The following is a 21841-nucleotide window of genomic DNA, read 5'->3' on the forward strand; positions in this document are numbered from 1 at the left end:
ATTTCCCGTTCACTGGTCCCAGTAGCAGCTCTTTTAAATAAAAATACTGATAGACTAAAGAATAATTATAAATGATATTACAGTTAACTTGAAGGAATACATTGCAATTTTATGAGCACTCTAAACCAAACATCTTTTAGTTTATATACAGAGTCCCCTTTAGGGATTTTATAAATATTGAAAGTTTTATAGATTTATGTTTTTAAATATGCGATTGTTATGCCTTGTCTACTTTTCTGTTTAGGGTTTTGTCTAAATGCAATAAAGATAGCTAGCAATTGTGCACAAATCCTTCCTGAAGACATAGATTGCACAGCATGGACGGCAGAAATAGGACCAGCATTCTTTCTTTATTGTTGGCTTCAAGGCTCACCTCTTCAAGACCCCTCAACTTTTTTTTTTGCACAGCTCTTTGCAATGAAAACCTTTCACGTGGCACTCTATGAAACTAAAATGCACAACAGAATGTAAACTTATTTTGTCATGAGTTATAAAAGCTGACCTGCACAGTTCTGTGTTGAAAATTGGTATTTGTAACACTGAATTGATATTGGGACCTTTAAAAATGTAGAAAAGAATATTGTTGCCTTTGCAGTATTCATTTGTTTGTTCAAGTGCCTAGAAAAGACAAAATGAGATATGTAGACTGTAGCAAGGAATTTCATTAAGAAATAGTGAGCACTATATAGGTGATGACATAGTTGTTATTATGGCTTGTGACTAAGCAACCATGATATCACCAAACCTAAAGAGGCTGAAGAAGAAAATGTATTGCTCAAATTATAGGACTGGTAAGATTGACGGACTCTTTATTGCGGTAACATTCCTGCATCCTACTTCAGTCCTTCTGAGTCTGCCTTATTAACCGTTCAAGGCAATCCAATTTTACTGTTATCCTCCACACCGAAATTATGGGCCTGATTACGAGTTTTCTGTGAACACGCCACCAAACCGGAAGCATCCCGATTGCCGCATTACGACATCAGTGCTGGGCTGGCGATGTGCCAGTGGTGCAGCCACGGCAGGGGCATGCTTCAGCTCTTGGAGAAAGCCTGAAGCCAATGCCGGCAGCCAAGTTGGGCACATTGCTTCCCTGCACCATGTTGTACATGGCAAACAGTGTGCTCACCAAGAGTGCAAGCATGGGGGGCACAACATGGGCCTTGGCCACAGTCCAAATGAGCTTATTGACCCTGGGCCCTTTTTATGGCCATTTACCAGCCTCTCTGCCAACCTTTTCATGGTGATGTACCCGCCATTCAAAGGTCGACTGAAAGGCAGATCATAATTTACCATGACGGTGCCCATTAAGGCACTGCCAATATTGACCGCCGCCATGAAGGCAGTGTAGATCTGAAGGTGGTCTCCCCGCCAGCATTGTAATCCGGCTGTTGGACCACCAAGGTTTGTTGGCGGTCGGACCACCGGAAAGCGACAAAGGTTCCTTAATCAACAAAGATATAATCAGGCCCTATATTCCTTTATCTCCTCCGCCCACCATAAACATGGATTTGGATATCATTCCCAGTTCAGTTTCCCATTCTAACGTTTTTAAACGCAGATGCTTATTATAATGAACCGTTTGGATTCACCTTCCTACCTTACTAGTCTGAATGTTATCCTTTCTCATTCATGCCCTAAACACTACTGATCAAGCAACACAGAATTTCACTTAATTTAACTCAAAAATCACTTTACTAGATTTCCAATACTGAAATCGGCATAACATGTTTATTTAAAATATACTTTATTTGGTTTTTAGAACATGAATCACAGATACGAGAAAATCAAATTAAACATTAGTACTTGAAAAACAACAGGTATGAGAAAGTAAACACTCATCGAGTGCTGGAAAAATATATGGAAGAGTGGAACATATCGCTGGCATACACCTAGATATGTACTTTTACGAGATTTGACAATTGACAGTGAACAAAGCTTATAAGAGCTGGATTTATGATTTACTGGGGTCTCTTACTTAAATGTGTTGTTGTACAAAGCTTATAAGTGAAATATCGGCCATTTTTTACCAAAAGCAAAAGATTAATAGCACTTATATTTCTGATGTTCTTGCAAGAACGGCCTTGGAGAGCTCTTCCAGTATTTTGTTTTTATTCTTCTGCACATTTAGTTTGGATACCTTCAGAAGGTCTTCTACGTTATTTTTTCCATACGAAGCTGTGAATGTTGAGAACGTGTCTCTGTACTTCTGTATTTCACCTAAGAATGTACATGGAAAAAAAACGTGAGAAAACAAATATTTTCAGCACCTACTGACTGCTGGGAGTGGTTCAATCAATCGGAATGATCAGAATACAGGCATTAATAGGCATAGACTCGGACATTTGCAGCAGAGACATGAATCAGACAGGGTCTGTTGCAGCAAAGTAAACATGCAGCCAAAAGCTGAGAAGAAGCTTATTTTATCTCAAGCCAAAAAGATTGAAATACGATTTCATAATCACCAAACATATCATAATAAAATAATTCAAATGAATAGTCTTCCATTTCCTGGCATTCTTTTTAGGTGTAATGCTAAGAAACATTTCATTGAGAGTAGGCAGGCTTCTTGACATGGTTGCTGCAGTAATCCATGATTCAGAGGTGGGATTTAATAAGGATTGACACCAGTGTTTCCTCTACCACAAACCTGATTTAATCAGCAAAGCAACTAGCAATTAACGGGTATATTCACAAGAACGTGTGATAACTAACACAAGAGTAGCGTAACACAACTTTCAACATCCATTACAAAAAGACATGCAATTATGCAAATCGCATAATAAAAATCTGAGAAAATTTGCCACAGTCCTGCAAATCCCACACGTCTGGCGGGACAATGCACCATCAAACCCACAGAAAAAATACACCAGAAACAAGCGAAAGCATGTAGCAACATGGATGCACCCTGACCCAGTGCAGAGGCCAACTCAAATTCCACAACCCCCCACAGACCCCCAGCAAGGAACAACGGGGTTGGGGAAGGCCAAGGAGAAGAGGGAGAGGAAGACTGGGTGCAGTGGGGGTGACCTACTGAAACCTGGATGACCTGCCACCTGTCCAGAGAGACCCAACTGCTTCCCTGGGGGCACTTGAACTGCGGCCTGCACCTTTCACCGGTTGCGCAATTCCAGCGCTGCTTTGTCAGCTCACCTCCCGCCGCCGTAAGCCTACCACCATCATTATGGCCGCTGTGAGGGGGTGAGCCGGGGAGGACTACAAACCCCAGCGGCACCCGCGGCCGGAAGCCGCACACAGCCTCATCGCGCCAGGAGGCACCTAAATTTCCAGGCCATTTGCGCCAGAGCAGGGAGACTTATCGAAACCTGGATGATCTGCGACCTGTCCAGAGAGACCTAACTGCTTCCCCGGGGGCACTTGAACTGCGGCCTGCACCTCTCATCGGTTGCGCAATTCCAGCGCTGCTTTGTCAGCTCCCCTCCTGTCGCCGTAAGCCTACTACCATCAATACGGCCGCTGTGAGGGGGTGAGCCGGGGAGGACTACAAACCCCAGCGGCACCCTCGGCCGGAAGCCGCACACAGCCTCATCGCTCCAGGAGGCGCTTAAATTGCCGGGCCATTTCCCGTGTCGCGGGCGCACGCGAGAGCGCCGGGCTAAGCCCGGGCAAAGGGCGGGCCGTCTGTGGCCATCCGGGGCCGGGAGAGGCCGGGCAGGGCCACCTCTCTTGGCTCTTTCATTGGGACTTTGTACCAGGTAAATTGTGTTGAAACATTAGACTGTAAGCAAACTGTAGTATTATATAGTACATCTATAGGTGATAAGGTCAAATATGGGTAAAAGCACTCCTATGCCAACTCGCTCCACATCGAGGAAAAAAGCACAAGCAACAACCCCACTTCCAAGCCTGACTGCGATAGACAGGATGTTACAAAAAACTATAGGGGTTGTTGTTACTGCAATAGAGAGCACTGAGAGGCGTCTCTCACTACCCCCAAGCATGTGTTTACCAACTCAACCCACACAAGATAAAAATACACATGTAAATACATCCATAGCCACGGCGTATTCACAGGATTCCATTCTTATGGACACATACACAGACTTTCCGGGGAAAGATTCTAATTGCGCTACTATACTACAACAAACATCCCCCATTGATTTTACATTTCGGGAAAGTAGGTTGTCACTAACCCCCAATATGCGGTCAAATGAGGAATCGCTTCTTTTAATGTGTCAGATGATATGGAGGGGTTGGATGAATGTAGTAATAATAATACTAACTTAGCAGACAAGACAGATATCGTGATTCCCCCACAAAGCCCAAGTGGCAAAGGTTCTAAAGGTAAACCGGCACCTAGCAGGAAATTGCGGATTGTAAATAAATCTAGGGGTAAACTAAGGGGTAAACAGAAGAAAATATTACCCATTTCTTCGAAACAAAAAGGTGACAAGAGTAAGCCACATCATAGTACTGATCCGCAGCTTAATGAAGATAGGTGTATTGTCCAACAAGAAATATCATCCCTAAATGTAGCGGACCTTATGACTCAACTTGAGCAGTTAGTGAAGTAACTCACTTTGCCGATAGTGGAAAGACTTAAGATCCTAGTAGACAAAATGTAGGGAACCTAGAAAAGTTGGGCATAGCCAATTCAGATATGCTGACACACATGAACACACAAGTTAAGTCAGCTCAAAAAAAATGTCCCCATGGAAAAATCTATAAATAAACCGGCTAGTGGCGGACCGAGAGAAATTAGTCACCCTGCACCAAATAGCACAGCCACTGTCCCGGAAAAACGACCCCCTAATGGCCATCCTATGATCACAGGGCATATAGGTTCAGTAGAACAAATGAAGAAAGGCAGCTTAGAACTTAATAACATGAGCAGGGCAGTTCCTGTGCAAAACATTTATAATGCAATTCCTGCTGTGATAAATGTACCCCCTGAGAGTAGTGCTTACGTAGTTATTCTTGCTAATGTACCGAAGCTAACACCTACTCAACCCGAAAATCAAGAAACACTCAAAAATAAAACATTACATTGGCTTTCAAGAAACTGTGGCTTTCCCATGCACAGGGCAAATCAGATAATCATGACTCAGAGAGTAGGTTGGTTGGGCCCCAGTAAAAAGGAAATTGATGGTGACTGTATCGTTATCAATTTCAGGACACCAGATTGGGCTAGGGACTCAATCCTAAAGGCACCTCTGCCTTCTAACTGGGAATATAATACAACTCTACTCCCGTTAGATTATTTTTATAGGGGCCGGTCAGGCAATCAACGCAAAGTGCGAATGATCGATTGCTCCAGAGCAAAACATAATACAGCTCACAACTTTACCCAAGCTTTGGGACAGCTTTCCAATCCCCACTTACAATAGATTTCAGGTATTTTTAATTCAATAGATGAGATTGATTGACTTAGGGACCAACCTGAACCACTGCATGCAGACGATGTAACAGCCGACAGCAGGGCAAAGGCTTCTCAGGGAAGCATAGCCGTCTCCAAGGAGATATTGCTTCTGAAATTGACCCTGAGGTGGCCGGTTCAAAGAGGGCAGGTGGGGACACTAAAGAGGGGTTAGCAAGAGATGGCATGTACACAACAAATATGCTACTTACCAGTATGCATCTGTTCTTGGCATGTAGGGCTGCTGACATTCATATCTGTGCATAGATCGCCGCCTAGTGTTGGGTCCGGATGATCGCACATTGTTGTCCTGGAAGAGTCTTCGAAGTATCACAAGATAGGTGGCTCCTCCCCTGGACTACAGTGCGCATGGGCATCGACTCCATCCTCAGATTGTTTTTAGCCATTGTGGCCAAGATGGAGTGAAACTAAGTGAATGATGACCATGCTAGAAGTATATGTGAATTCTGCAGCTGCTACAGGCGCCGGGTAGGAGGGCGGGCGATATGAATGTCAGCAGCCCTACATGCCAAGAACAGATGCATAATGGTAAGTAGCATATTCGGTTCGAGGCATGTGGGCTGCTGAATTCATATCTGTGCATAGAATACATCGCAGTCCCTCCATTAACGGCGGCCGCCCGTGCCAGCTGCAGCAGTTTGGAAAAGTGTTTTTAGAACAGCCTGCCCTACAGCTGCCTGCTGCTAGAGTGCACATCAACACAATAATGTTTTGTAAATGTGTGTGTGGTAGACAATGTGGCTGCTCTACATATGTCTTCCAAAGGAATATTTCCAAGGAAAGCCATGAAGGCTCCCAACTTTCTGGTGGAGTGGGCCCGTGGTGGAATGGTGAGTACGCTTGGCTTACAGATAGCAGATCTGAATACATTTAATGATCCACCTGGCTATACCAGCTTTGGAAATGGGGTTACCTTTGTGTTGTGGCGCAAAGGCAACAAAGAGTTGTTTAGTTTTTCTAAAATCTTTGGTCCTATCAATGTAATACATTAGGGCCCTTTTGAAGTCAAGCGTGTGGAGCATTCTCTCCGCCAATGACTCAGGATTTTGGAAGAACCCGGGTAGTTCTATAGTCTGGTTAATATGGAACTGAGATTCTACCTTAGGAAGGAATTTAGGGTTAGTGCGAAGCACCACCCTGCTAGAATGGATTTGAATAAATGGCTCTTGGATAGTTAGTGCCTGGAGTTCACTAACTCGTCGCAGCGACGTAATCGCTATAAGGAAAGCCACTTTCCATGTCAAGAATTGAATCTCGCAGGAATGCAGTGGTTCAAAAGGGGGACCCATCAGCCAGGTGAGGACCACATTGAGGTTCCACTCAGGAGCTGGTGGAGTCCGCAGAGGAATTACTTGTTTGAGTCCTTCCAGAAAGGCCTTAATGGCAGGCACCCTGAAGAGTGAGAGGTGCTGCCTGTTTTGGAGATAAGCAGCCATTGTGGATAAATGTATGCGAATGGAAGCATAGGCTAGATTACATTTGTACAGATGTAAAAGATAACAAATGATGTTCTGAATAGATGCATCTAGCGGGTTAATGTTGTGGTCTGCACAATAAATGACAAACCGCTTCCACTTTGCCGCATAGCATGCTCTAGTGGTGGGCTTCCTTGCCTCCCGGATGATGTCCATACAGGCAGGAGGTAAGTTGAGGTAGCCAAACTCTGAGACCTCAGGAGCCAGATCGCAAGGTTGAGCTGTTGCGGATCTGGATCCTGATTGTCGCTATGGCTCAGCGTCAAAAGGCTGGGTGTGAGCCGCAGCCTCTGATGCGGTACCACGGACAGTTCCAGAAACGTGGTGTACCATGGTTGGCGAGCCCACGTTGGAGCAACCAGGATGAGAGTCATCGAGTGCTGCCTGAGCTTGCGTGCCACCAGCGGTATCAGAGGTGCTGGGGAAAAGCGTACGCTAATTTGCCTGACCAGTTCATCCATATCGCATTGCCTTGCGACTGTGGATGTGGAAACCTGGCGGCGAAGCTTTGGCATTTTGCGTTCTCCTTTGTGGCGAACAGGTCTATCTCTGGATGACCCCACCTTTGGAAGTACGGGTGGAGTACTGATGGATGTATCTCCCACTCGTGCATTTGGTGGCTGTACCTGCTGAGCAGGTCCGGCATCTGATTGTCCTTGCCTGGGAGGTGTTCCGCCATGAGGAAGATGTTCCTTTGAATGGCCCACTTACACATGCTCTGAGCCAGATGAGACAGCTGTGGAGAGTGTGTTCCTCCCTGCTTCTGAATGTAGTACATGGCCGTCATGTTGTCCGTCCGGATCAACACGACCTTGTTGCACAGATGTACTTTGAAGGCCTTTAGTGCCATGAAGATTGCCATCAGTTCCAGAACATTGATGTGCATCTTCCACTGCTGTTGTGTCCATAGTCCCTGCACAGTGTAATGGAGTACATGAGCTCCCCATTCCTGGAGAGAAGCGTCCGTCGTCAGGATGATCTGTGGCACAGGCTCTTGGAACGGTCGTCCCTTGCAAAGGTTTTGTGGATTCCACCAATGCAGAGAGTTGTATGCCCGACCGCTCACCAACACTAGGTCTTTCAACTGTCCGTGAGCCTGAGTCCACTGACGTGCTAAGCACTCCTGAAGCGGATGCATATGTAGTCTTGCGTGCGGGACTATGGAGATGCAGGAAGCCATCATGCCTATCAACTGCATGAACACTCGCGCTGGAAGCGAGTGTTGGGGTTTGAATTGTTGTATCAGCGATTGAATGCTGTTGGCCCTCACTGAATTTGGCTGTGCTGTGGCTGCCAGAGTGTTTATCGTCGCACCCAAATACTGCCGTATGTGGGTGGGTTGCAGGGGGGACTTTGGGTAATTCAGTGAGAATCCCAGATCGTGAAGGAGGTGAATGGTGTGGGACATGTGGGCGGCACACTGCTGGGCTGACTGTGCCTGGATGAGCCAGTCGTCCAGATAAGGGTAGACGTGAATGTTTTGTCTCCTCAGGTGCGCTGCCACTGTCGCCAGGCACTTTGTAAACACCCTGGGTGCTGTGGTGACTCCGAAAGGCAAAACCTTGAACTGGTAATGGTGGTTTTGGATGGTGAACCGGAGGTATTTTCTGTGTGATGGGTGCAGCGGAATGTGAAAATACGAATCCTTTAGGTCTAAAGTTGCGAGAAAATCCCCTTGACTGAGCAACAGGAGTACTTGCTGCAGGGTCAACATATGAAAGTGTTCCGATAGAATGTACTGATTGAGGGGTCTGAGGTCCAGTATGGGTCTGAGGGACCCGTCCTCCTTTGGTATCCAGAAGTACAGTGAGTAAACTCCTGTGCCTCTTTCTTCCACAGGCACAAGCTCGATTGCCCCTTTTTGCAGCATGACAATGACCTCCTGCTGCAATAAGTGCAAGTGCTTGTTGGACATAGGACGGTGTCTTGGGGGCAAGTTAGGTGGAGTGGATGTTAACTCCAGACAATAACCGTACTGTATGAGCTGTATGACCCACCTGTCTGTGGTGATGGTTTTCCAGACCGGCAGGAACTGCTGAAGTCTCCCCCCGACTGCTGTTGCGTGGTCGGGGGACAGCGACAAGGCGTCACTGTTTGTTGTTGGTAGAGAATCTGGAGTTGTTGTTTCCATGACCTCTGCCCTTGGCGCTGTTACCACGATATCCACCTCGACTTTGTTTGGTGTATGTGGACTGCGTGTTGCCTTTGTAGTACTGCGTGGTTTGGGAGAGCTGGCCTCTGAAAACGCCTCTAGTGCTTGAGCGACGAAAAGACCCACCCCTGAACTGCTGGGACTGCAAGGCCCCCATGGACTTAGCAGTTTCAGTGTCCTTCTTAATCTTTTCCAAGGTGGTGTCCACCTCTGGGCCAAACAGATGATCTGGATTTACTGTCTGATTAAGAATGGTGGTCTGTATTTCAGGCTTAAACCCCGAGATTCTGAGCCAGGCATGTCGTCTCAACATAACATTAGTGTTGACAGCCCTGGCTGCGGTGTCAGCCGCGTCTAGTGCACATTTAATTGAAGCGTTAGATATTAGCTTCCCCTCTTGAATAAGCATCTCAGCTGCCTCCTTGTATTCGTCTGGCAGGTGCTGCAACAGGGTCTCCAGTGTGTCATAGAGTGCCCTGTCATACCTCGCTAGAAGCGCTTGAGTATTGGAAATGCGCCAGATATTGTCCGCTTGGGCTGCCACCCTTTTCCCTGATGCCTCAAACACCTTAGATTCTTTGTCTGGGGGAGGAGCATCACCCGTTGTCTGAGAATTAGCCCTCTTCCGGGCATTTGAAACAACCAGAGAGTCCAAAGGCAACTGTCCTTTGATGTAAGTAGGATCAGTAGGCGCTGGTTTATACTTCTTCTCAATCCTAGGGTTTATCACCCTGGCTCTGGTAGGCTCCTTAAAGATATCCCCAGCATGTTTTAAGACACCCTTCAACATAGGCAAAGTTTTGACAGTTCTCTCTGAGACTGAAAAGGTATCAAAAAGAAAATCCACGTCAATGGGGTCAGCATGGAGCTGGACATCATGGTTTTTAGTCGCCCGTTCAATGAGGGCATTGAACACTGCTGAATCCTCTGTAGGTGATGTCTTCACAGAATAAAGTTGAGTGTCTGGGGCAGAATGAGGATCACCTGGGTCAGCACCAGCAGCCCAGGGTTCATTGGTATCATCAGGGTCTGTGTAGACAGGATAGCTGTACTAATCCTCATCATCGCCCTCCCCAGCGTCCACATCAGAGTAAGTGGGCGAGACATGATGGGCATGTGGAGAAAGTGCTTCCACAAGGACAGGAGTTGAAGTAGAGTCCTTCTTTTTCTTTAAAGGAATTTTGTAGGACTCTATCGGCTGTTCCGGGGCAATCTTCCGCTTGTGGAGGGAAAGTCTGCCAGTTTCGGCATCAATAAAGTGTTCTTGTTGTTCTTCTAATGAAGATTGCCGATGTTTCAAGGTGGGAACCACCGTCGTCGACTTCGGCACCGAGGACACCTTCTCGGGCACGCTGGCGACCGTTTTTGGGGTGAAAGCCTTCAGCGCCACCTTCGGCGGCAACGCAAAGTGAATGGGCGTCGACGCTTTGTGAGGTTTCTCGATCGTCTTAGAAGGCGGAGGATCTCTGGGGCCGACAGCCGAGGTCTTCTCCTTGATGCGCTGTAGGGAGTCCGTCACTTGCTTGGTGAAAGCGGCAGACTGTTGTGTCGATCCGACGGGATCCTTTGAACCAGCACCAGGCGTGGACTCGTGTGCTGCCAGAAACCGGTCCTCGGAAGCTTGTTTCCGGTCCAGAGAAGACATGGCTTGGCAGTTCGGGTTGGACTGTTCCCATGAGGCACAGGGTCAGACTGATTTGCATATAGCCATGTCTGAACTGGGGTGCCAGAGTGGGCTAAAGAACGGTGATGGATTAAACCCAGATCTTTTGACTGGGTGTGAGTGTTTGATTGATTCAGATTCTCCGTCCATCACCACCCCCTTTTGTACCGCTTTTGGCCACCATAAGTGTGGCAGGGTATGCTCAGACGTGATTCCCTTGCTCACTTTGCCACTGGATTCAAGCAAGCCGAGCTGAAGACGGCTGGAATGCCAGAAACCGGTCCTCGGAAGCTTGTTTCCGGTCCAGAGAAGACATGGCTTGGCAGTTCGGGCTGGACTGTTCCCATGAGGCACAGGGTCAAGCTGATTTGCATATAGCCATGTCTGAACTGGGGTGGCAGAGTGGGCTAAAGAACGGTGATGGATTAAACCCAGATCTTTTGGCTGGGTGTGAGTGTTTGATTGATTCAGATTCTCCGTCCATCACCATCCCCTTTTGTACCGGGGATCCTTTGAGCCAGCACCAGGCGTGGACTCGTGCGCTGCGCCGCTCTTGGCCTTGTCTTGTTGACGCAGAGTCTCGAGAACTTTCGGATCACCGAGTCCTTTGTTGGTGTCGACCGTCTTTGGCGCCGATTTACTCGGCTCAACCACCTTGACCTTTGCCTTCGGCGTGGCAGACTTCGTCTCGACGCCCTTGACTTGTGCCTTCGGATCGACAACACCCTTCTGCTTCTTTGGGGCCGAGGGCTCCGAGGCCTTGGATCCGACCAAAGTAATGCACACTTTTGGTATCGAGGGGGGCGCCAGTGCTGTTGCTTGTGTCGAGACCATCGGTTTCACTTTCGGTTTCGATTTTGCAGGGTGCGGCTCAATAGTAATGTCCGTGGCCGAGCCCGAAGGCGGGCCGTAGATTCCATTGTAAGATCTTGGGTAAGGCCTAGTGGCGATCCCTCGACCTGAGCCTTATGAAGCGGTACGGCCCCAGTGTCAGTGTGAGGTAGCTCATCGTTCGAGCTATCTTCCATGGCCCCAAAGGCCCCGTCGTCGTCCCCTACCTCGTAGACGACTTCTTCAGCTTCGAACATTTCAGCATCCGCGTCGTAGTTTTAGTCGACCTACGATGCGGGATTCGACAGGTTGTCACAGATTCCCAGGTCAGCTTCCTCCTCGACATCCCCGGCATTGAAAATGTCCACAGGCGCCGGTGCAGTGTGCTGGGCCTCCTGGCGCACAGCGCGTCGATGCTTAAGCATCTTCTTGGACCTGAAACGGGAACAAGCCATGCAACTGGCTTCATCATGGTCTGGCGACAGACACTTGTTGCATACCGGGTGATGAATAGTCGATAGGGTCTGTTACGTCGACTAGGCCCTCCGCGCCGAAAGCACGCAGGGGTATCGAATCCGGCTCGGAACCGAGCTGGAAGAATTAGGTACCGAACGCAAGACTATACCGATGAAGAAACTAAAGACCTTTTGGTCTTAAGAAAGTTTTTATAGATTCCGACTAAAGGGAACCAATATACATCCGAACCCAATGGCGGAAAAAAACAATCTGAGGATGAAGTCGATGCCCATGCGCACTGTAGTCCAGGGGAGGAGCCACCTATCTCGTGATACTTCGAAGACTCTTCCAGGACAACAATGTGCGATCATCCGGACCCAACACTAGGCGGCGATCTATGCACAGATATGAATTCAGCAGCCCACATGCCTCGAACCTGTAACAACAGCCCAACGCGATACCACCTCTGCTATTGATGCCAGCTTAACTGACAGCTTAGTAATAGCTCAACCTAACATTATTCCATATGACATAACTGACGAAGGTCTTAACATCACCACATGGAATATAGCGGGTATTGCTGGAAAATTAATTACTCCATTCTGGAAGACCTTTACTACACAAGGGTACGATATAATTTGTCTCCAGGAGACATGGCATAGAGAAAAAATCCATGTTGAGGGGTATATATCCTATTGTGTATATGCAGCAATCCCTACAGCAGGCAGGGCAAAAGGCGGGCTTTTAACCTTGGTGTCAACTATGCTAACTGAGTTTAAATTTGGGAGTTGTCTTGAGGTTGCCCCGTATGCACAGATATTGCGCGTTTGGTGCATGATAAAGGAAGGGACCTGGTTATAATACATTTTTATAATATTATTTTGGGAGTTAACCGGGGACTGATAATACAAGACATAGGGAGGGAAATGGAGGGAACCCTAGCCCAATTTAGAGATTTACCGGTCATTGTCTGGGCAGGAGATTTTAATATACAAGCCTGTAAACATGCACAAAAGGGGATTTGTGGTCACCTAGGTGAGCAGGATAGTAGAGACAGCACTCCACACAATCATTTCCTTCATACCTACTATGGAAATGCCTTGAACAACTTAGTTGCCAAATTGGACTTGGAGTTGCTGGACTGCACAAAAAATAGTGACAACAGAGAGTGTCCATCATTTAAAGGAAGGGAGGCCCATTCTAATATTGACCACATTCTTGTGTCCTGTGGTTCAGCTGACTCTAAACTATGGGTAGTTGCGCAGACTGAGTGATCATAGCAGCATTTCACTGACATTGTATGGTTGGAGGCGTAAAACCTATACTTATGGGAGACTTATTCAAGGAATTACAGCCGAGAGACCGAATGGCATGAGAATAAAATGGGTCAATATTAACCCCGACCAACTTTTGGTGGATGTTCATTCCAAATGTACTGCATAAATAAGCTACTGTCTAGGTACCGAGGTGATCCCTGGTAATTTGCTTACCAACTTTTTAAAAATAAATATGGTAATGGAGGACTTACTGACTGCTAGGAGTCGAAAGTTGAGGAAAACCCAGGTGGTCTGGTTCGACAAAAATTGTGCCTTGGCATTAACTAAACTAAAACTGGCCCTAGATGTCAAGCCTAGAGATACAGTAAAAATCAGGGAGGAGCGCCATAACTATAAGACCTCGTTGGCAAAGCGGAAAAAGGAATTACAAAACGAGACTTGGTCTAACCTGGATATGGCGGCAGCTACCAAAAACATAAGTTATTCTGGAAAACCATTAATTGTCCTTTTTTAAAGAATGAAAATATCCCCGAAATTACCTCCCATGTAAGTTGTAGTGCCTGGATAGCTCATTTTTCTAGGATTTTTAACTCAGATGGGTTGATTTTAGATATAATTACGGAAAATAAACTGAAATGGCAGAAAAAGCAGGTATCTATCGGTTTGACTGAGGTATACGAGGGACTAAGAAAGAGCAAGGGCGGTAAAGCCCCGGGCCCCGTTGGGGTACCAGTGGACCTCTATAAGCATGAGATGGATTTATGGGCACCCATATTGACACGGTTATTTAATGCCGCTATTGAAGATAGGTTACCACCAACATGGGGTTAGTCGATCATTGTTCCCCTTTTTAAGAAGGGCTCGAGGTCAGAGGCATGCAATTATCGTCCCATCTCCCTCCTGGACTCGTCGATCAAGGTTCTAAGTAGAGTCCTCTTAGAGAGATTAGAAACCTGGGCTGAGGAAAACACTATTTTATCACCAGTGCAGTACGCGTTCAGAAGGGGGTTGGGAACGATGGAGCAGTGTGTAAACCTCGAGCTTGGTATGAGCAAATACACACAAGCTAAAGAAGGTTACTTATTTTTATGTTTCGCCGATTCAAGTTCTGCATTTGATTTGGTTGAACATGCTCTTTTATGGCCAGTTTTATTAGAAATGGGAGCACCAACAGAGATCATTCATTTCCTGGCAAGACTTTACGAAAATGTGTCCAGTAAAGTTAGATTTGGTACTGCTGGTGAATGTACCCCCTTTTTTAAGATTAATAGAGGCATTCGGCAAGGATGCGTTTCGGCACCCCTTTTATTTTCTTTATTTATAAATCAAATTGACCAAACCCTTAGATTAACCCCAGCGGATGCCCCTATTATTAATGGTAACCCTATCCCAATACTCCTGTACGCGGATGACACGGTCCTCCTGTCTCGTGCCCAAAACTGTCTGCAATGCCTTATTAACAAATTCCAGACTTTTATAACTAGTGGGAAATTGATAATTAATAAAGGCAAAACATTCGTAATGTCATGTGGGAAGAGGACCAGAAAAAAACAGGACTTTTTATTTAGATGGGGAGAAAATAGAAACTGTTAAAAAGTTCTGCTACCTTGGCATTGCATTCTCTCGAGATGGAAGGTGGGCCAATGAACAGGAAAGCGTACATTTTAAAATGGTTAGGAACACTAGTAGTGTTTTTAGATTTGCTGCTAAATTAGGGGGCCGCAGAATAAAGGAGATGGTGTTGATCTATAATTCAAGGTGTCTATCATCCGCCTTATATGGGGGGGGCGTATGGGGTTACCATACTCAAAGTGGCAAGCTAATTCAGAACGAGGAGAACTAATTTCTGAAACGCTTGCTCTGTGCCCCGGCTTCAGCCTCTACTGAGATAATCCATAAGGAAGTGGGCCTAAATCATGCCAAGGATTTAACAGCTCTGTGCCCATTGGCCATATGGCGATCAATCTGGTCAAAAATCGAAACCAAATTTACCCAGGACGTGATAAATGACTGTCTATAGCTCGATTATTGTTGTTCACGTATACCATGGCTTAGCCACATCTAATATTGGTATACAATACTCTATGAATTCGACGCTTTCCATGAAATTGAGTTGGGGGCTTGTATATCTAGAAAAGAGCTTGTAGAATCCTTTTTAAAACATAAAAAGAAACACCAGAACCATCGAATGCGCGAAACAAAGTAAGTTTACTCTTTATCAGGAGTATAGCGTAAGCGAAGGCTTTCAACCGTACCTAACAGCAGTTACAAAAAGCTCACATCATTTTGTATTAACTCTCTTTCGCTTGGGCATTGTGCACCACTTAGTGGCATTCCATTTGGTTAAGCAGCACAGCACCTCCACATGCCCTTGTGATCGTACCTCTAAGCAGAGTGGCTGTCATTTTATGCTGTTTTGTAAATTTTATATTTCATTTAGGAAATTTTATTTAAAGCCCATCTTTTTAAATTACGAGATACGATGTACTAAGACAGCTATGCAGATACTGTTTAACCTGCAGAGCCCAGCCATATGTTTTTATGTAGCTACATATATTTTAAAATGCATATTTGCACGGAAATCGATGATTGTATGAATGAGCTGTACAAATAGTTTTTATGCTATTGTAATTGGGATAGATGACAATTCTTTTTGGCCCTATTATGTGTTAGGTCCCAAATCTATTATGTGTTCGGTACACTAGTGACATGGTGAATTTTAAAGCTGTGTCCCAAATCTATACGCACTTTATAATTGCCAGTTTTGCACATGCACCTAAAAACGAAGATTGCACTTTTGAATGCGAATTTTGCACATGTTTTTTTTAAAAATTGCACAGCATGTATCATTTTTATCGACCAATCATGTTCTATCTTCATTGATTGTTAGCATATGTTCACTTTATTGAGAACTTTGCACATGCATTATAAAGGTAAATAGCACTTTACTATGTGTACTTTTGGCTTAAGAAGGAGCAATATTTGTCTGGACTTGGCATTTGATGATTTAGGATTTGATGTTGACATTGTCAGGTTAAATATATTTTGTACATGTAATATTTTAGGTCTTGTTATTTTGCTGCTATATGGTTATAATATATATATATATATATATATATATATATATATATATTATATATATATATATATATATATATATTATATATATATATAATATATATATATATATATATATATATATATATATATATATAGCAAGCTCCCTTGAGGAGTGAAACGCGTCGTCGGTTGGACATTTGTCCTTTATTTTTCTAAATAAAATACTCTACTCTGCTACCTATTTGAGGAGTTTGACCTTCTTTGAGAACGAATTACGCTGCAAAAAGTGAGACTGGATTGAGGTCTGCACCTGGATTGATTCCGCCCTCCATTGGCAGAACAGGACTGTTGGAGATATATATATATATACATATATATATATATATATACATATATATATATATATATATTTTTATATATATATATATATATCAAAGCTCCAAAGTGTCCAGCCACATGAATGTGCGAAAGTGATACGGAATCCATCTGTGGAACAATGTGTTGCACTACAAGTCCCAGGAGGCCCTATTGTGGGTAGGAACTTTAAAACCTCACGAGACTTGACTTGTGGTTGCAATCCGTCACTCAGCATGCCCGTGACCAAGGGGTAAGAATCCCGAAACGCGTTGGGCTGTGTAAATATCCTAATATGCTGCTTTCTGGCTGTATTGAATAAAGGACCCTGTGGGAAACTGCCGGTTCCACCTGCACTCGTGTGCGGTTTCATGTGGTTGGACACTTTGGAGCTTTGTTACATTACCGGCCGGTCCATGGTCGGGGAACCGCACCGCCGCCATAAGGGGGCGGACTGCCGCTTTCAGATTCACTGCGAGATGGACAGAGTACAGGTTCATTTGCTGAAATTTGCTGGCAGCATGATGGGATGCTCATTCAGAGTTTTTTAATGTGCGAAAGTGATACGGAATCCATCTGTGGAACAATGTGTTGCACTACAAGTCCCAGGAGGCCCTATTGTGCGTAGGAACTTTAAAACCTCACAAGACTTGACTTGTGGTTGCAATCCGTCACTCAGCATGCCCGTGACCAAGGGGTAAGAATCCCGAAACGCGTTGGGCTGTGTAAATATCCTAATATGCTGCTTGCTGGCTGTATTGAATAAAGGACCCTGTGGGAAACTGCCGGTTCCACCTGCACTCGTGTGCGTTTTCATGTGGTTGGACACTTTGGAGCTTGGTTATATTACCGGCCGGTCCATGGTCGGGGAACCGCACCGCCGCCATAAGGGGTCGGACTGCCGCTTTCAGATTCACTGCGAGATGGACAGAGTACAGGTTCATTTGCTGAAATTTGCTGGCAGCATGATGGGATGCTCATTCAGAGTTTTTTAATGTGCGAACGTGATACGGAATCCATCTGTGGAACAATGTGTTGCACTACAAGTCCCAGGAGGCCCTATTGTGGGTAGGAACTTTAAAACCTCACAAGACTTGACTTGTGGTTGCAATCCGTCACTCAGCATGCCCGTGACCAAGGGGTAAGAATCCCGAACTGCGTTGGGCTGTGTAAATATCCTAATATGCTGCTTGCTGCCTGTATTGAATAAAGGACCCTGTGGGAAACTGCCGGTTCCACCTGCACTCGTGTGCGGTTTCATGTGGTTGGACACTTTGGAGCTTTGTTATATTACCGGCCGGTCCATGGTCGATGAACCGCACCGCCGCCATAAGGGGGCGGACTGCCGCTTTCAGATTCACTGCGAGATGGACAGAGTACAGGTTCATTTGCTGAATTTTGCTGGCAGCATGATGGGATGCTCATTCAGAGTTTTTTAATGTGCGAAAGTGATACGGAATCCATCTGTGGAACAATGTGTTGCACTACAAGTCCCAGGAGGCCCTATTGTGGGTAGGAACTTTAAAACCTCACGAGACTTGACTTGTGGTTGCAATCCCTCACTCAGCATGTCCGTGACCAAGGGGTAAGAATCCCGAAACGCGTTGGGCTGTGTAAATATCCTAATATGCTGCTTGCTGGCTGTATTGAATAAAGGACCCTGTGGGAAACTGCCGGTTCCACCTGCACTCGTGTGCGGTTTCATGTGGTTGGACACTTTGGAGCTTTGATATATGTATATATATATATATCGCTACCAATTCCGTTAGTATCAATAGGAATACAGGCACTCAGTAAGCTTGCATCGAGAATCATTTATTTCAGCGAGGTATGAATAACAGACGCGTTTCGGATTGCTCCTTCGTCAGTGTGACATTGAGTAATAGCGTCAGACACCATTTTGAAGGTTCCGCGTCACTGTGTAAACAGCGATGACGGAACAATTCATCAAGTTACTGTACACTCATGGTCGCCATTTTAGCCTAGTCAACATTTCATTACAAAACAATATGTTTTAAACAGAGGCATCTTAATAATAAAGCATGTGGCATATTCCTCACTTATGATACAATATTATCTTGTGGTCAGCAATGGTTTTGTTAAAAATCTCGCCGTGGATCGGCCAAAGTCCACATATTACGGGGATATACTTTACTAGGTAAACTTCAATAGTTAACATTCATATAGTACTATTACTATATTTTGTATCCATGGATTCACTTGGAAGTCGGTTCATACCTTTGCTAAGCATTACTGTCTGGACACTGATGCCAGGGCAGATGCTCAGGTTGGGCAGGCTTTGCTGCGGAATTTGTTCGCATAATAGTGGTGTTAATTTTCTTCTCTCCACCTCCGCTTTGGTGTGGGGATGGGCTTGCCATTCTATTCACTAGATTATGACTATACACAGAGATCCCCTACTACAGAAGGAGTAGTTTCTGTCCTGTAACTCCAGTTCTGTAGTAGGGGTATCTCTGTTATAGTCATAAGCGCCCGCCCTCCTCCCCGGTGGAGAAAGATATTCATGTAAGGAATGCTACAGGTCTGGCGTGCTACACCTTCAAAAATAACTGAAAGTAAAAGGGACCTGCTGTGCATTCTGGGACACTGGGAGAAGTTCTGGAAAGTTCTCTTAAAGGCAGAGTATCCTATTTAAGCCACATAATGGCAGCCTATGAGGCTTGTCTGTCCATGCCTATCTCTCTCTATCATTCCAGAGTCTTTTACTGTTAGAGGCAAGTTTCTCTTTGGAAGAAACTGGGCAGGCTGTGTTATGTGTGGTGTGGTTTGGTGGAATTTCTAGTTTAAGTACTGGACAATGTAGCCTGTGGAGATAGGCTGCATTATTTGTCTTTAAATTCTCTCAAGTGTCCTTGCAGTTCTGCATGATTTGAAAACTTAAGAGATTATTTTTGATTGCCGGGGTCCACGCACATGGGCGGGACTATTCACTAGATTATGACTATACACAGAGATCCCCTACTACGGAATGATGTTTTAAAATAAGCTGATAAGGGAATACAAGGGGTGAAATGGAAATAGTAAATCGGATGACCCTAATGAAATGTTGTTGCATGGTCTCGTTAATAGATTTGGAATGGTTATGAATTTGCACAGTGTTTTTATAATGAAAATGGTATCATCTGGTGGATTTCATTGAAACAATTTGCTAATTAAATAATATTAAATGGTTTCAGTAATGGATCTGAAATGGATTAGAGTTTATACTGTTTTTTGATATTAATATTACATTATTAGGTCGATTTCATTAAAATAATATAACTATTGTTAGAGGGTTTTTGTATGTAAAATGTTTTAAAAAGATATATGTATTGTCTATATTTTGTAGCCCTGAAGAAGACCCTAGGAAGAGACAAAACGCGTTGGCTACATTTGATGGATAATATATGACAAAGGAACAATATGAATAAAGAACTCTGAAGAAAGATTTTTTGTAAATAAATGTGACTGCTGTCCGTGCATTATTTGATTTAAGGTCTTCGGAATGTACAAACTTTTTAGTGAAGGAACAGATAGTGAGTGCTGATCATGTTAAAATAATCAGGATAAATATTCACCCTCACGCCCTCCAATAATCATAGAACACTTTCCCATGCCCCTGTAGTATGCTGCCCCAGTCTTTCAGCAGTCTGGCGACAATCACGCATTCTTGTTTTTCCAGACATAGCTGGTGTCCTGGGACTCTGTAGGTGTGCTAAACTGTGAACTATTTTGAGATTTTACTCCTCAGGATTAGAGCAGGCAATCACTCCTTGAGAAACTCATCAATGAATAAGCCTTCCACCCTTTCTGGGACTCCATCCACCCAGATACTCTTGCATCATCCGTATCCCCCACATTATCGAGCTTCCCCTTGGGAAACAACCTTTACAATGCAGTCACAACTTCTGACTACCTTTACAACGCAGTCATTACATCGCAACATCCTTTACATCCCATGTCATTACAATGCAGTCATTACATCGCATGTCCCTACATCGCAAGTCATTACAACGCATAGTACCCTAACACTATCCGACACTTACCCTACTGTTGCACTCACTGGAGTTAGAATAGTAATTTTTACCCCTACACTATCAAACACTTTCCTTAAATGCGATGTTAAGGTATGCGTTGTAATGGTATAATGCGATGTAAGGGCATGCGTTGTAAAGGTTGTTTCTAAAAATGCAATGTAATTGCAAGAAATGTAAAAGGATGCGTTCTAAAGGATGTTTCGATGTAAAAACTGCGTTGTAAAAGCATGCTTTGTAAAGGCATGCATTGTAAAGGCATGCATTGTAAAGTCATACATTCCTCCCCTTCAAGGCTGCCATTTCTTGCTCATGTTTGAGTATGAGAGTATTGCTGTGTGCCACAAGGGTATTAAGATGAGTGTCTGCAGGGAGACTGCAGATTCCGTCTCTAACAACCTTTTGGCCAATTTCTTGTGATCAGCCCAAAGGAGACCCACATCCTGGCCCACAGATTCTATCTTGAGTTCCAGGGCTGATTGTGTGCCTTTTATAGCAGCCAAAATTGCCTCCATATGGAACTTCAGTCCCTGGTTTCTAGACTCCAATGGTACAGGAAACCCGACCCCCATGGGGGACACCACCAGGGAGGGTTATATTGGGGGCTTCGTCTTGACCATCCGTACATCTTGTGCACCTCCACCCAAAAATATGGTTCCGGTGGACCTCCTCCGCCTCAAGGGGAGGAAAAAACAGGGATACCTCCAAGAGTGCAGCTACCACAACTCACCCAGGGGCCTCCACTGCAGCTGCCCACAACGCGTCCTAAAGAGCCAGATACCAAGCACTCTCGTTAGCATGTGCCAGGGGCAGCCAAGACTCCGAGCAAGACTGCTGCCTTGCCCCCAGGCACAGGAGCACCAAAACTGTCCCCACCGACCAGGTACCCACCCGCATGGGCCGCTGCAGATCTCACTAACTAAGCCTCTGGGGTCCTCCTCTATTCAGGTCCTGGAGCTTGGCACAGAGAGTTACATGTTGACACCCTCAACAAAAGCATTGATTTGATGGCTGAATGAGAGGCTAGAGTTGAATATGACTCCCAGGTTCTTAACTTTCTGAGATCTGATGGGACTGGTCTAAATTCTGGATGTTCCATTGAAAGGTAGATAGGTAATGCCCAGATGTTGTGAAGTTATGA

General features: G+C 45.1%; 1 protein-coding gene across 2 annotated transcripts in view; it reads right to left on the reverse strand.

Moving 5' to 3' along the window:
* Window positions 1-1679: 1679 nt before the first annotated feature.
* Window positions 1680-21841, reverse strand: part of LOC147712934 (cytosolic phospholipase A2 gamma-like) — a 646694-nt gene continuing 626532 nt past the window's right edge. The window contains exon 17 of one of the 2 annotated variants that reach the window (XM_086920395.1): window positions 1680-2220. In XM_086920395.1, coding sequence (XP_086776521.1) covers window positions 2054-2220 — 167 coding nt within the window. In that variant the 3' untranslated portion in view covers window positions 1680-2053. The remainder of the gene's footprint in view (window positions 2221-21841) is intronic. The other variant, XM_086920396.1, reaches the window with a different exon arrangement.

Source organism: Lissotriton vulgaris, chromosome 5, assembly GCF_964263255.1.
Source record: "Lissotriton vulgaris chromosome 5, aLisVul1.2, whole genome shotgun sequence".
NCBI classification, from domain to species: Eukaryota; Metazoa; Chordata; class Amphibia; order Caudata; family Salamandridae; genus Lissotriton; species Lissotriton vulgaris.